Source organism: Topomyia yanbarensis, chromosome 2, assembly GCF_030247195.1.
Source record: "Topomyia yanbarensis strain Yona2022 chromosome 2, ASM3024719v1, whole genome shotgun sequence".
NCBI lineage: Eukaryota > Metazoa > Arthropoda > Insecta > Diptera > Culicidae > Topomyia > Topomyia yanbarensis.
The window spans coordinates 193,335,379-193,352,238 of record NC_080671.1 but is presented as its reverse complement, the minus strand read 5'-3'; the positions used below and the strand labels follow the sequence as shown (position 1 = coordinate 193,352,238).

The window sequence follows — 16,860 nt, the reverse complement described above, 5'->3', positions numbered from 1 at the left end:
TGGAGAGGGTTTTCTCTTTCACCAGACGTTTAAAAATTAAAAACAAATCACTGTTAGCCCATCCTTCGAAAAGATCATGAGCAACACAAGGTGGCGCTCCATAATGAAACATCTGAAAATAATTTAGTTCATTGAGGACGCAACTTCCTTTTACACCTCGATACGGTATTTCAGACGGCATACTAATGATCCTGGACACGTCCTGTGTGTTGCTTTGGGGTGTTCTTGACTCAGCGATTGTAAAACAGTCATTTGTGAAAGCTTGATGCTCAATATAGCAGAAACGACAAAAAAATGCACTCCTTGAAAAATTCTCCGTTAGGCCTGCCAGTTGGTGGGCTCCTAAATTATCGTTCATTGTCGTGAAAACCGAACCGTAAATTCTCTCTTCATAGCCCCCACCATTTACAAGAATTCCATTCTCTTCAAGGCTTTTTATATCTTCAACCAGTCTTCTGAAGATTTTTTCTGTGCCAAAATAAGCAAAATCTTTCGATTTGCATAGTAACACTAAATGGACGTTTTCTGTAAGATTGCGCAAGTATGGATCTAAGTTTCCAATAACCATGTATACACATTCAAGCTTATGGCGACCTGCTGCATTCCCGATTGCATTCACAACAACTTCAGTTGCGTCTTGGTAGATGAATAAGTTCAAAGTTTTCTGACTAAAAAAGCCGCTGGTTTTGTATTTAAGACCATCTGTGTAATCTTTTATGTAACCAGGAACAGAATGCTTTTCACGGAACACTGCGTTGTAAATTTTTTTGTCATTCAACATTGCCGTTAGAGTTCCCAAGATCGGAATATAGTAGTAAAAGCAATTGTTATGGTCATTATTCCTTTGGAGCGACACTTGGACAGGAGAAATGTACGAAAAATTCTTTTCAAAAAATTTTTTCCGAATATGTGAGGTACGAAACTTCCCCCCATTCCCAAAGAGGTGATCAAACAAGTTATTGGAACACATAGATTGTTTGATCTTCCCTTTCGCATTCACAGAGAGATCAGTTTCCTTAACCAGCTCTTCATATTTTAACTCCGAATATTTTCTTCCAACCGTAACAGCTTCCTGCATAGAATCCACTATTTCCTGAATAACAACGTCAGTAACATGATTTTTTGAAATTAGCTTCAAAAATAATGTCCCAAAGACTACTTCAATACTTCGTAGGACGTCATTTAATTTTTCTTCGAGGGTTTCCTCTGTTTCCTCGGTTTCTATTTCCACATCCAACGGGAACTGAGGGATCTGCTCGAATGCAAGTAGTTCATGTTCGGGAGGGGAATGTTGTTTCCTGGTTAGGTGCTTTAGGGTTGTCATCCGATGATAATACATGTTATGAATCCTGAGAGTGTTCGATGTGGCAAATGGTTTGTTAGTCCGGCATTTCAAAGGACAAAATACCGGATGTCCTTCTGAAATATGGCGAGTCATATGTTTGGTCATTGTTTTAAAGTCCGAGGATTCGAATTCACAGGTCAAAAGTGGACATTCCATCTGCAAATCCTTCTTCCTTCCTATATGGCGCTGACGAAGATGGGTAACGTAACTTCGAAAGTTCTTGAAAATCAATGCACAACTATCCATCGCACACTCAAAACAGTTGTTTTTCTTGTGTAATCGAACGTGTTTTATATGAAACTCCGTATTTTCGGTCGCAATACCGCAGATTTTGCACACAATCGCCATATTTACCGAGACTTTCACTTTGCGAGTTCTAATGGCGCAAGTAGCAGACGACATTTGGGTGAACATCAGCTTTCGGTGCATGTTAACGTTTTTTATGTACAGGAAGGAGTAATTCTATGTTGCTGAGCACTGAAAAAAATATGCTGGCTGTATTTTTGATATCATTCATGTAAAATTACATGGGAGGCGGAAACAATTTAAACTTAATGACGTACATTTCAGTAATTGAAATGGTTTTTTTCTGATAGGTCTTATTGCACATAGAATTAAGTCATTTCGCGAATTACGTGTTGTTAAATATGCGTCATATTTGGATTTATGTCACCAATAAAATTCATATTTTTTTGGTGTGTGGTACCAGCAAATGAAAAAGCAAATCAATTGCTCTTTTGTTCTGTACCGTCCCAATATTCGCTTGCGCATTATAATGGGTTTTCATTAAACAGTTGTATCATTTTAATATTCGCGCAATACAATAAATATTAGGAAAATCATCTATCGTTTAATAAATAGCAGATACTTATAGATGTTCGAAACATAAAACAACGCGTAGCAAACAGCTGAAGCGTAAAGAACTCTAGTAGATCCAATACCTACTAGGGCTTCACAAAGCTATCCGCAACGGTTTTTTTTTTAATATTTCGATTATAGAAGTTTTAACGTTTGGTTCATTCACCTCTTTTTCGGGTTAGAGAACTTTCGTCAATTGAATCAATAGAAAGTTCTCCAACCCTATGTGCGGGGTTTGGGATTCAAACCCATGTGAGCTGCATACAAGGTAATCGATTTACTAACTACGCTATGCCCGCTCCTCTTAACGAAGGATGCTTTATTCAAAGTTGGCGCTATTCAAAGTTGGCTTAATGCGCTTTATTCAAAGTTGGCATAATGCGTTTTTCATGGTTAATCTGTAAGTTCGGCCTACTTTGTGATCCACAATGATCACCTGTCGAGCGAATGGCTGTAGTCCACTAGCAGGATGATAACAGTCTATTGTCTTTCTCCGAACAAAACCAGCCTAGAGATCTATGGCATCTGGCAGCTTGAGGTATATTAGTTAAGAATTGATCCACTGAGTCTTGCTCCCATGTCGTAAGAGGCAGGATTCCTCAAGTCAAGGTGTTTCTTCGTACCGAGGACTGAATGGCTGGTGGCACTAAAATATGCCAGTCGTGCACGGAATATCATGGGACTTATGCTTGCTGTGTCCATTTTCTGACACAGTGGACGTTTGTTTCTAGACAAATCGTGAGATTCAAATGATGGTCATGTCCCTAATACCCATCTCGGGGTTCGCTCTAGGCGACTATAAGCCAACGTGTTTGGTATCTTCTAGTTGATAACAAAAGGTTGACATTTTTTTGGATGTATTGTTATGCGTAATACAAATGTTGGGTTATTTGCTACATTAAGTATATACACATTTGTGCTGCTTAAACAGTCCATCAATTCGGAGCTTCTCAAATTGATATCTGAGCTGCCGCAAATTAAGTGGTGGGTATTTGAAATCATCAGAAGGTGATGATTCCTTATGCGACGTATATGTTGAACAATAGACGTATTTCCTGTTTATGTTATCAACAGTCACATTGACTGCGACAGCACAAATATCATGAGTTTGAGGTCGGATAAATGATATGCGTCGATAGCACTATTCACAAGTTTACATGCACGAGGTATTCAGCGTGGATTTGTCATACCATTTTGTTGTAAGCTACGAAGACGGGGTTAAGTAGCTTTCCAACATTGAAGTTTCCTTCATGGAAATACGGTTCTTCAATCTATGAAAGCTTTTGCTTCCTGTAAAATAGATTGATAGTTGCTGTACGTCTATACTGAAGAATAATTTTGGCTACTCGAATCACGGTCGGTCGAAGCGTTGCACATTTCATCACCGGCAGTTATTGAGCAGCTACTAGAAGATACCAAACACGTTGGCTTATAATCGCCTATAGCGAACCCCGAAATGGACATTAGTGACATGACCATCATTTGAATCTCACGATTTGCGAAGAAACAAACGTCCACTGTGCAAGCGATTCGCTTAACGCAGCAAGGACAATACCCACGACGCTCTGTGCACGACTGGCATATTTTAATCATGCCAGCCATTCAGCCTTCGGCATGGAGAAACACTTCACCTCGAGCACTCCTGTTTTCAGTAGCCTCTTGCGACATGGGATCTGGAACCCAGTGGACCAATTCTCGGCTGAGATACTTCAACCCGCCGGATGCCACACGGTTTCAAGGCTGGTTTAGTCAGGTGAAAGATAATAGACTGTTATCAACCTCCTAGTGGGCCACAACCACATCTGTTGTTAGTCGCCTATTACGACATGGAACCAGTGGGTTGATTATCGGATGAAATACTTCGCGAGATTTCAACCCGCCGGATACCCCACAAATCTATCAAAACGATATTGCGAGATATTTGGAAGTTTGCTCCAATAAAAACAATTAATTGTGTAATTATGCCCCTGTTAAAGGCTATTCGCGTTATTCCAGCATAAAATGTCAAAAATCCAATGTTTATCGCTTTAAAGGCGTAAAAGTAACTTTTTCAGGGTGCACTGAAAATAATCTACACGATGAAACCATAAGAAATTAAACATCACTTTCGTGTTCGTTTCACGTTAAAAAGCAAAACGAATGATTTTCCTTTGAATTTCACATGGAATTCCATTAAAACGCATTTCATGTGGTCTTTGCAATTATATTCAAATAAATTTAACGTGAATATGACATATGTTTCTTTTGCATGTTGATTGCCATGCTATTGAGTCGTAAAGTATGAACTTTTCACATGACTTTCGCCTGAGAAACATGTAGTGCATTTCTACATGTAAATCAATTGATTTCACCTATTCTTCTGCCAATTAAATCTATAAGCAAAACAAAGTGATATTTTGAAATTTTAGTCAATGGCATTTCTTATGATGTTGATGTGCTTTTCACACGATGTTCGTATGAATTCGGCTTGAAAACCATATTTTCCACACTCGAATGGATATTAAAATTCTTACTATTTGCAGTCAAAAATACATTTTTCTTTTTGAATATGATTTTTAACGCATTTGAAATTAAAATGCTCATGACAAAAAAGTCTGAAATAATGTAGTTCTCGAGATATTTTAAATTTTGTTTTAACGACACAATTATTTTGTTTTATTACGAACTTTTCATGAGTTATTCGCGTTTCTTCATCAACAAACATAGGTTTTTCAAAAGGTCCATAATATTGTCTGTGCCTCTTTGACATCCAGTTGATATTGTAAAACATATGAAAGCTACATGAAATATGAACAAGTATTGTATGGTAATTAGTATGACATTTAAAATCAAAACAAGTTATTATTACCGATAAGTTTTCCACCATACAGTAAAATTCAAAATGTTTCTTTTCTCTTTAGGTTTTTGTTGACGATATATAAAAAATAATAAAAATGGATTTTTTTTGCAATTTAAATTTTTTATTGTTGTGAAAAATGACACAACATATTTTTCGGTCCTTTTGAAAAGTTGCTCTTGTATTAAATTGTTACAATTGCCAGAGAAAATCATAAAGATTCATACACCGAACACAACTGCAAAATTTCGTTCGAATCGACGATGGTCATATTTTGCGGTCAGCCGGTTTCTCATGGAATTCCTCAGTAACCACAGTAAAAATTCATGAATATTAATTATAAAGCAATTTGTAAATTAACTCAATAAATATTGACGTAACACTTAATCTAATGCAATTTCCATTCAAATTAACATAAACAAAAATTACATCACTCATAACACAAAGCTACTGCATATCTCAGTCAATAGTTTAAATATTATTCATGCGTCATAGAAATATCCAATCACATGTAATTTAATAATGCATGTAAATTTATGTTTTATTTAAATAAAAATTGTGTAAATTACAAATCACATATAAATGTATGGTAATGTAGCACATTTGTTACACTCAAGTAAATGTAAATTTATTGGTTTTATTAGAACTGTGAGCAACAGCTCTGTCGGATAAAGGTGATACTTTCTTTATCTACTATTATATTGAGTTCCCTATCTTCGTACAATAGACAAAATCATTATTTTTCACTCACTATTGCGATTTCTTTTCCGCATAAAGCGATTCCAGAATTTTTTATCAAAGAGAATTATGACAGTACACACTAGGGCATTGCAAAAAAAAATTTTTTTTTGAATTCTCTAAGGCCCCCCCCTCTTATATTGTGACAAATGCTAAAGTAAGCTCAGATGCCAAATTTCACATCATTTGGACAATTTTAGACCCCCGCCCACTTCGCTTGAAATTTTTTAAAATTGGTGCTATGAGAAAATATGGAGGAAAAATATATTAAATGCTATAACTTTTGAAGTAGCAATCAGAAAATTACAATTTATACCTCTTTTGGAAGAAAATAGTATAAGTATTTGAATGGAGATATTTTTGTTTCTATGAAAATACGGGAAAGTGGGGTACTGGGTCATTTTGGCACCAGAATCCCCTATTTTTAATGATTTTTCTGCTCCGTGATGCAAATCATACATATTTTGTAGTTTTTCTAATGTGAAAAAATCTCAAAAATCGATCGAAGCCTTTTTGACCTTTGTCCGAATACGAGAAATTGGGGATATATGACCTTTTGTCATTCATGTTAAACTTCATAATTTTATCGTGAATATATCTTTATTTTTCTTCACTCAATTTTCATAAACTATACCTTGTTGAACGTAGAAAATCCTTAGGATTATAACAAAAATAGATTCGTTACCAGTAAAATTCAGGAACATCAAATTATTTGACATATAGTGTCGATTTCACATTTTTATCATAAAATATCATATTAACTCCATTTAACAACAAAATTCTTATTTAATTTACTAATTTTAGTGTAAAATATGCTTAGAGATCACATGAGAAAAGTTTCATTCCAGGAAAAATAGGGGAAGTTGAGGTATTAGTACAAATAATGAAAAAAATGAGATTTGTAGAGTAAATATCAAAAAGTTCGATGTTTCTGAATTTTATCTTTAACGTTTTTATTGTTGTTTTATTCCTCAGAATTTTACACGTTCAACAAGTTACATTTTATGAAAATTGATTGAAGAATAATAGAGATATATGCATGAGAAAATGATAAAATTTAATGTGAATGACAAAAGGCCCTATAACCCCAACTTCTCGTATTCGAACTAAGGTCAAAAAGGTTCCGATCGATTTTTGAGATTTTTTCACATTAGAAAAACTACAAAATATGTATGATTTGCATCACGGAGCAGAAAAATCATTAAAAATATGGGATTTTTGATCCAAAATGACCCAGTACCCCACTTTCCCGTATTTTCCTAGAAACAAAAAATAACTCCATTCAAATACTAAGATTATTTTCTTCCAAAAGAGGTATAAATTGTAATTTTCTGATTGCTACTTCAAAAGTTATAGCATTTAATGTATTTTTCCTCCATATTTTCCCATAGTACCAATTTCAGAAAATTTCAAGCGAAGTGGGCGGGGGTCTAAAATTGTCCAAATGATGTGAAATTTGGCATCTGACCTTACTTTGACATTTGTCACAATATGAGAGGGGGGCCTTAGAGAATTCAAAAAAAAATTTTTTTGCGATGCCCAGCAAAAATCTTGTAAATTTACGTCTTCTAACCCTGACATAATCGAGCATCAAAAATGACTTAGTTTTACTTTTTTTATATGACGTTGAATTTCATATATTATGCAATTTTACTCTAAACACGTTTGTTCTGAATGGTAATAAGTGTAACTGTATGTCATTGCGCATGGACATATTCATGTAAAATTAAACGGGACACGGTTATGTTTCGTCATTTCGTGAATTACGGTTTGTTAAATTGTGTCATGTTTGCAATTACGTCAACGATGAAATTCATATTTTTTGGCGCGTAGGTTTTGACACCTTTCTTCTAGGTTATGTGAAATTTGTTGCGTTTGAAATCGAAGTGTGATTTGAGTTAAAGGGAAACCTTGCAGCTATAGCGTCCGATGAACAGAAGTACTCGAATTTATCCAAAAAGTTAACAAATTTGAACCTAAACATCATCTATACATTAATTTTGAAACTGTTGATCAAAATTCTTAATCGAAATAAAGTCAAATGACTATCTAATCGAGTTTGTTTAAATAAAACAGACCAAAAATATTAATTCTACAGTTGACGTAATTCCTAACGTGATACAATTTAACAAACCGTAATTCACGAAATAACGAGATATAACCCTGTTCCGTTTAATTTTACATGAAAATGTACTTTACATGCATAGTACCATAAAATTTTTAACTCATCAACATTTATACCAAATGCCATATGCCTAGAAAAATTACGCGATTCACGAAATTCAACCCCATGTAAAATTACAATCACAAATTACTTTTGATGCTCGTATATGTCAGGGTTTTACACGATTTTTTCGAGGTGTTAAATTTAACCCTCCGGAAGTCGCGCATATGACCCACTGAACGAGCACCTGCTGATGCTCTAAGACGACTTCGCTAGCTTTTCAGAGTAGCGTGTACTCAGTACACCAGCGCGACTGCCGGAAGGTTAAGGAGACCTTCTCCTGGATTCGGCGGGAAATCAAGCAACATTTGAGAATGTTCTGTGAAAAAACGAAAAGACATGTGAACTTTTGCTTTTATTCGTTATTTATCAATAACTAAAAAATGATTATTTTTTCGAAAATTCAAAATGGCGGATCTCGTTGACCTCTGCGCAGAAAACGTCGTTCTACTGCTTCAAGTGCAGGGCCTCTTGTAGTAAACCGAAGTGATAAATGTATATAATTTATTAAAACAGAAAAAAATTCCTATGACTTATTCCTAATTTCAATAAATTTTGATGAAAAATAAACCAGTTTTATAGACGTAAAAAAACACTTTTAATCCACCTAACAGTGTGATGAGACATTTTTTATAACTCTTATCACTCTCTTCGGATATTATATCGATTGAGAATTTAGAACATGATGCTTCGCGACGTTTTTGATAACACATAATACATGGGACAGTGGCAGGACTCAGAAAATCGCTCAAATCAGCATAGGCTAGCATCCGTGCTAGAAATCTCAAAGGCTAAACCAAATGAATGGAAAAGCGGGAAAATGTTCCATAAAATAGACATACAAACGATTTATTGCTAATGCTCTGTTAATAACATAGCATTTACTCCAATTTCTAACACGACTGAGAACTAAGAACTGAAATTGCAGCCATCGATATTACGCTATCTCTGAAGTGAATGCGTGCATAGTTCAAACTTTACTTCGATATCGACTTTTCCTAAAAGCGACTTCTTTGATTTGAATTAGTATCGCTAATCCAAAGAACAAATAAAAAACTCTCTAAACCCGTTAGGGAAAATCATCATTACTGGAATTTTCTTTTTCACGAAACTTTTCGATAACCTTCTGTCACTTGCGTTAGTGCACTGGGTGCACGCTGCTCTGAAAATCTTTTAAAAATGTTTAAAGCTTTATAATTTTTACAACATTATTGTTGTTTAATAAGCTTTTGTAATATTGTGTAGGAAAAAAACTGAAAATTTCTGTATTTTCTCTATTTGCAACATATAAACCCTTAAATATACCAATTAATTTAGGATGCCCTTTTAACATAAACTAACTCACGAATTGGAATAGGTTCGCCAAATTTTGCAAGAAGTCGATAAATCGATAGTTCGATGCAATTGAAAAAAATATAGGCAGTATTCGAAGAAGTTTCTTGTGGCCGAGTGTAGAACGACTTTGTTTCTACCTACTTAGAGTCAGCGGCGTAGCCAGAAATTCGGTTTGGTGAAAATCGAACTTACTGTCCAAATGGCATAGTTCTGAAAAATAGTAACAGAGTTCGTGTCTTTAGCGAATTTGTTGAGACTATCATTTAAATCAACTTTATCGCAGCCTGAATACTACGTGTAGGGAGTATATATGTATACCGAGTTATAAAATGATATTTACGAAATGTCCCTTAATCTATTTTTTCTAAAAAAATTTTACCAGATGATGTGCTGTTTAACGCTTGTAAAATTCATCGAATCCGAAATTGGCGGTTTGAAAATGATGTGATCTTGACCTTAAATTACTGTATTCGAATATTTCAGGACCAGGACCTGCTAAAGTCGAACGGAAAACGCCATTTGTCATAAATTTGCCTCTACTTTCGGAAAGTGTTATCCTCGTTAATAATCATATTACGTTTAAATCATATCAAGTCTAAATTATTTTTTTGATTTTCTGCCGAATCCATGCCTTTTTATTTTTAAAAAAATTCGAAAAAGTGTTTATTACTTTATCTGAAAGTAGGTACAAGTCCTTGAGAAAATTTTGCCAAATTTTCATAGATATCCAAGCCTTAGATCGAAAGTTACAACGCTTCGAAGTGCGCTTCGTAGACCAAGAGCAGTGATAACTTGAAATTTTAATCTCGATTATCTCGAAATGTCGTTTTTCCAAAAATGACTTTTCCACGATAGCGATTGCCGAAAACTACTCAACCGATTTTCATTTTTTTCTTTTAATTATATATTACTTAGTATCTTTGAAAAGACTACCTATTTGCACAACTTTTTTCTACTATAAATCTTCTTGTTCATAAGATATCATTGGTGCGAATGAACCGACGGAATCTGGGATTATGTTTTTCCGCTTAAAAGGACGTTGTCAGCACACAAATTTTTCTGAACACATAGTTATAGTAAACCATTTTTTACGAATGAATGTATTTTTGGAGATCGACTTCTTAACCAGTAGGCCCCGTGCCAATTTAAATTTTCTCGGGCGATTTTTGATCAGTTTGTAGTTTTTTTACAGAGTTTTAGACAATGAAATTATCCACCTGTCATCTGTCTTAAGAGGGTTAATAAATTGTTAATTCGCTTTTATTTTTAAATTTGCTAAGTTCAGCATTACACTAAGAGATTGGTTTGGGTACGCGCACTACTTCCGCATGCTAACTTCATGAGGAAGCTTATTGATTGATACAAGTCATATTATAATTCGATTTTTGATAACAAATCTATTGGTAAAGTTCGTTGTCTTCGTTGAAGTTGAAGATTTTCTAAATTGCATTATATGATGATACAACGTATAAGTAACAAATTCGGAAATGGAAATTCACAGCGCCTGACTCTCAATGCAAAATGCATGTTGATTGTTTTATCGAAAATCTGTTCATCTCTTTGAATACGACTTAACTTCTAACTTTGAAATGCCATCCTCAGGAACCGTTCGATTTGGATGAACTTTTACCGGTAATAGGAGAATTTGGACGTTATCAAAAGCTGCTGCTGTGGCTTATCTGTCTTCCGGCTTGCATTCCATGTGGATTTTGTGCCTTCAACCAGCTGTTCATGACCGACGTTCCAGGCGATTATTGGTGCAAGATACCAGACCTGCAGAACTATAGCGTTGAGGAGAGGAAACAGTACGGCATCCCAGTGATCCAGGTAATTATCTATGTTGCTGACAATAGGCAATACAATCGCTTTTAAAATGGTTTGCTAGTTAATGGCAAGGTACTGTAAGAATTATACTATGTTCACACTACAGATTTAATAATTATCAAAACGAAAAATGTTGTCGATAGTGGACAATATATTCAAAAAATTCTTTAATTTCCATATTTTGGCATAACATTGGCAAGACTCCAAAACACATTTTAGGCCATTTTAAATAAAATCTACAGTGGTGTAATCCCTTAAATCTTATGAAGACAACCTAAAATCATTACGTAGCCAGTGGACCTTGGTGTTTTTTTGACACGGACAAATGGCTCAATGCATTAGCATAACTGAGCCGTGAGTCATACATGTTTCAACAACATGAAATAAATCAAAGGAAAAATACAGCTCTCGTCGAGTCTTACTGGCGCAGTTTGCTGCGGCGTGTTGAGTTTTATTTCTTGGCGGTGAAGCTGTATTGTTTACTGCACAGCACTGGATATCAATTAGTCAGTTTTCTCTTGCGTTGTCGTTCACATCCTTTTCGTTAACGGTGCTGCTTTCTTGCTGTAATGGTTGAAAGTCAAGGGGTTAGTTGCTAGAACAATGTGCCATACACCCTATATCAGCTAGGATATAAGTAAACGATCCACAGTAATACACAATCATTTCACTCGTTACCACAATGTGTGGAACATTGAGGCACACTTCTGCTAACTCAAAAACAGTCAACAAAGTGCAGTGAAATAATCATAGCATCCCGTGTTTTTGTTTTGTTGATCACCATGGCACATCGTGGCACAGGCCATCACACTGTTCACAATTCGATTGGTGCTAAGCGACTCACCCCTTGTCGGAAGTTCTTGAATTTATTGATTGCTATTGTGTATCTGCCCTCTTCGGTGTTCGCATCTTTGTTGGTGGAACAGATTTTTGGTTTGGAGGCATAGGGTGCGATTGTTGCTGAATGAATATTGGTTCCTGTCAGATACGTAGATATTGGTTTTGTAGCCGTTTATGCGCAGTTTACATTGGTGCTGGCTGCCATCTGCTGGTGCCAGTATGCTGGCAACCAGCACGCTACCAGCATAATGTAAACGCTTACCAGCAGCTGGTATCAGCGCGTTTACACTATGATGCTAGTGTGCTGGTTGCCAGCATGATGGCACCAGCAGATGGCACTAATGTCAACCCTACATTAGGGTTTGGAAAAGGATAATTGTGTGGTGTTGTGGATTGCAGTAGGTGGACTTTCCTCAGCTGTTTTCGCGCAAGGCTTTCCGAGGTGCAATGTCTTACTGCAAAATTGCCATGTAGGAATCTGCTCTGGGTGCATGACTTTTATAATTTATACATTTCTGTATACTGAGAACTGTGCTCTTGAGAGAGTATGTTTGATACACGCATATCTGAAATTGAGTTCTTTGAATGAGGCAAATTTAGGTAATGCTCGTGTTAATTTATGTTATTAGATACTTTTTAGCAAAATTGTAAGAAAATTTAACTGCATAGTTAGGAAAACGCGTAAGATGGGAATTCTACAACGCGTGAAAGAGATATTATTGTCGAATGAAAAATATTTTAGAGCATATTTTAAAATTTAAAGCAATAAACAATAAAATAAATTGAGTTTTTATACCAATATATTGGTTTCAAATCAACAATATTTTGTCTTGGGCAGTTTATGCAAGATTTAAACAAAGATGGCAAATTTATTATACTGCGAGTGTGGGTGGCTAAGATTAAGTTTCAAAGCTAGTTCGCGTTTTTCCTTTCCTTACTGGAAGTAGGAATCAGAATGTTCATTATGTAACGTTTTGAGGTTTACCGCTAGCATGTGTGTGTGTGAAATTATAATCGAACAGACATTCTATTTCGTTCATGCTTGTATATATTCCACACCGGCTATTTGGATTCTTAGCAAGTTGCCGAGAACAGGTTCAATTGCGCGCTTGCCGCCTCGTGAGTGTCGGTAAACGAAAATAACAATAGTATTCTCGAACTAACAACAATCACTTCTTTTAGTAGAAAAGAGAGTGACACCAAGTACGAAACAAATCTGAGCTAGGAATAACAAATGAATTTGATTACAGTTGAGGCTAAATGTGTAAAACATAAAAAAACGATCTGATGAAATTTCACTAATTTTATTCACATTTTTTTCAGCATGATGGCGTCGAAGAATTCAGTAAGTGCACCCGGTATGCAGTGGACTGGAACGAAATCTTTGCCAGCAATGATCATGCGGTGGTTATTCCTAATAGCACGTGGCCAGTCGAGCATTGCCGCGATGGCTGGGAATATAATACCACCGAGGTGAAGTCATCGATAGTGATTGATGTGAGTACAGCTCGTATTTTCCCATACCTTGATCGGCTTAGCTAAATTCAAGGGTAATCTATTTACTCTATTGTAGGGATTTATCAGAAATGCGACTGCTCTTGCTATAAACTAGAAAAAGGTGAAAGGGTCAATGTTAACTGATACTTCAACATGCTGCATGAAACGCCGGGTATTGCAGTGGGATTAGTGGTGCAATACTTTCTGGAACATAGCGTTGTTGCATTTAGCTAGTTACGGCATAAGAAATTAGCAAAAGCGTATTAAAATCGAACACTAGCATAGATGAGCTTTAAAAAGAATTGGAACGAATGTTCGGTTTGTGTAAAGTAGGATTTTCCACAAATTTGATATCACGTAGCATCATTTGGGTCATCAACGTAGGTTATTTCTAGATGCTATTGAAATAGCATTTTTCTAAAATAAATTTTTAATTTTTTCGTGGATTTAACACGTTAGCTTGACTGGGCCTAGAGAGTTTTATATATTCACAACGCTTATGTTATTGGTATTCGTCGTTTCTTGTGCAAGCGATTTGTACCCCACTTAGGGTGACCACTAGACTGTCTAGGAAAATAATGATTTTTTGAAAACTTGATCGGCCCACCCCTGAGTCGATTTACTGTCCCACCAGGAGTACAAGCTCCAAATTTGAAGCAAATCGGACATGTCTAGCTACCGGACCAACGTATCTGAAGTTTATATAAGATTTTTCGACAATTTACATGGAAAAACCCCACTAGCTCGCATTTTCACCGCTAGGTGGCACTGTATGCATTGTATTATAACCGTAAGTGAAAATTAGAAAGATAATTTAATTGTCTACAACATTGTCGAAGACTGCTAGTCAATCCGGCTTTGTCAAAAGAAGTTATTAAACTTTTAACGAAGTGATGTCTGACTCAGTTTTGCATGGGGCCTAGCAGTGCAGGGTTGTGCATCAGAACTCGATTCGCATGAACTAATCATTTTTGTGAAATTATGGTTGGATTTAGCTCAATAGTATGTTCATAAGAATTATAGTACATAATACGAGTTATGTTTTGGTTAGAAAATTTTAGTTCCAGCTGTGACCGCATAGGGGGCGCCAATACTAACTGATCGCGCTGGATCTTAATATTGCCGGTTTCCCAAAGGTTTTTCTTAGTGCCTATAGCTTGCAGCGAATCAGAGCTATGGTTCACTTGGGCAACAAAGTATTTACACAGGTGTCAACACTTTTCGCGGATTTTACAGCACCTTCACCACTCTATAAGCTACATGGATCGAGAAACTGATAGCGGGATCACGGGTCTTCGGAGAGAAAGATATATACACTATTTCGGTATCGAACTAATCTGCCGGTTTCGCGGTTGTTGCCTTTTGCTTGCTTCCCGTTGGATTCTTTATTAGTACTGATTTTGCTTACATTACTAGGATACACAATGATACTTTACATTTAGATTAGGGTGACTCAAAACATACGATTTAAAAATACATTCAAGAATTAGGACAAAATACATTTAGGTTGAATTCAGAAAATTTAAAGAATTTGGCGCAAACATTCCGGCCACCTTGAAACAGTTGTTTCAACGAATCTTCATCATCTCGACGATCACCGATTCCTCCTTGGCAACGAGTAAAACCACATATATACTGTTGTAGATGATTATATCGTTGCACCAGGAACGGTAGTACAGCTGATAGCTTTTTCCTTTCCTATTGAGCATCGAGCAGTTGGAATGCTGCTCTACATGGGGTGTTGGAGGGTGCTTTCAGAGAAATTGTTGTATCGAAGACTTGGAGGCGATTCCATTGGTGAATAGTAGGTTATGACATTTTCTCGGTGAGGACGATTGAAAAGCATTTCGTGGTTGCAAAGGACACTGTGTGGTATTCGATACTCTTTAACCTTCGACCTAACGGTATGTGGATGACACGAAAGAGGCGGAACGTACGCAGTGGTGGTGGAGCATAACGGAACGAATAGTGGTACGACAGTACGAGCAGTATCGGTGTTAGCAATCGTATCATATTCCTGGAGAGATATTTGCATAGAAGTGTTCGTCGCAGATACTAAACATACTGGATTATTTTCAGCGACTGCGTTGTTCATTCCTCCAGAAACAGTCCATCCAAGCAAAGTTTCGACGAGCATTGGAAGACCGTCTCCTAAGGACAGTCTCCGTCCTGTGTGCAAACTCTGGTATAGTTCACCACCAATTATGAGATCGATTCCACCAGGTGTATGGAATTGCGGGTCTGCTAATGTTACTTCTGGAATCTTCCATGCTGCGACGTCTACCGGAACGCTGGGCAACTTCAAACTTGGTTGTGCAACAAGCAAAAAATTGAGTGTCGTGGAGAACGGCAATGAAACGGCTTTTATTGTTGCGGTAAGCTGTCGGTTGATATTAATTACATGCCCAACTCCTGCAACAGCAATTTCTATAGGGGAGCTTGGTCCCAGTCGGTCTGCTAGGCTGTAGGACATAAAGTTCGATGTTGATCCTGAGTCCAGCAGAGCCCGTGCGATATGTACCTTTCCGAAATGATCAACAACGTGAAGGGTAACAGTTTCTAGGAAAATGCAACCGTTTCTGCGGGGATCCACGCTGCTCAGTCCAGAGGATGTGGATGGTTGAGGGTGTATCTCAGATGATCCTTCAACAGAAGCAACGAGGTCGGTATCGGAAGTATGGAGCAGTGAGTGGTGCCTTTCGTTACAATGGCGACAAGAAAACTTGGAATTACACCTTCTGCTTATATGTCCCGGAGACAGACAGTTCCAGCATAGTCTTCGTGTGGACACCAATTCGCAACGCTGAGCAACGGGCATTTGATAAAACGCTGAGCATTGGTAGATAGAATGTCGTTCGGAGCAGACGACACATCCTACATCATTATTCTGCGTGTCTTGACCACTTACAAGAGCTGGTTGGATGGAAACAGCAGCATTTGAAGCCATTTTTGAAATTTGCACTTTGCCAGCCCCCGTTGAACAGGACTGAATACGGTGGTGCATATCTGAAGCGACAGATTCCAAAATTCGGACTCGTTGGTATAAGAATTCTACGAGCTCTTCATACGTCACCTTTTCTTTATTGCACATTTTCTCTTCAAAACACTGCAGGGTTGTGGAATCCAGTTTGTAGGACAAAATGCTAGTGAGTGGAGTGTCCCACTGATTAACGGGTTCGCCTAGCTTAGCAAGTGCCTTGACATGTCGATGAAAGTCATCAGCCAATGTATGCAGGTCTTGTGCAGACTCCGAATGCAAGGAGGGAAGATCGTACAAAGCGCGAAACAGTTGGCGCTTTAACAATCTGCGATTGTCGTATCTTCTCAGGAGCGTCTCCCAAGCTATACCATAGTTATCGGCTA

At 36.9% G+C, this 16,860-nt stretch overlaps 1 protein-coding gene across 2 annotated transcripts in view; it reads left to right on the top strand.

Annotated features, from left to right (window-relative positions):
* The window catches only part of LOC131682533 (carcinine transporter), a 63,123-nt gene that overhangs the window by 13,224 nt on the left and 33,039 nt on the right, over positions 1–16,860 (top strand). For both annotated transcript variants that reach the window (XM_058964076.1, XM_058964075.1), the window contains exons 2-3: positions 10,939–11,163; positions 13,324–13,497. In XM_058964076.1, coding sequence (XP_058820059.1) covers positions 10,939–11,163; positions 13,324–13,497 — 399 coding nt within the window. The remainder of the gene's footprint in view (positions 1–10,938; positions 11,164–13,323; positions 13,498–16,860) is intronic.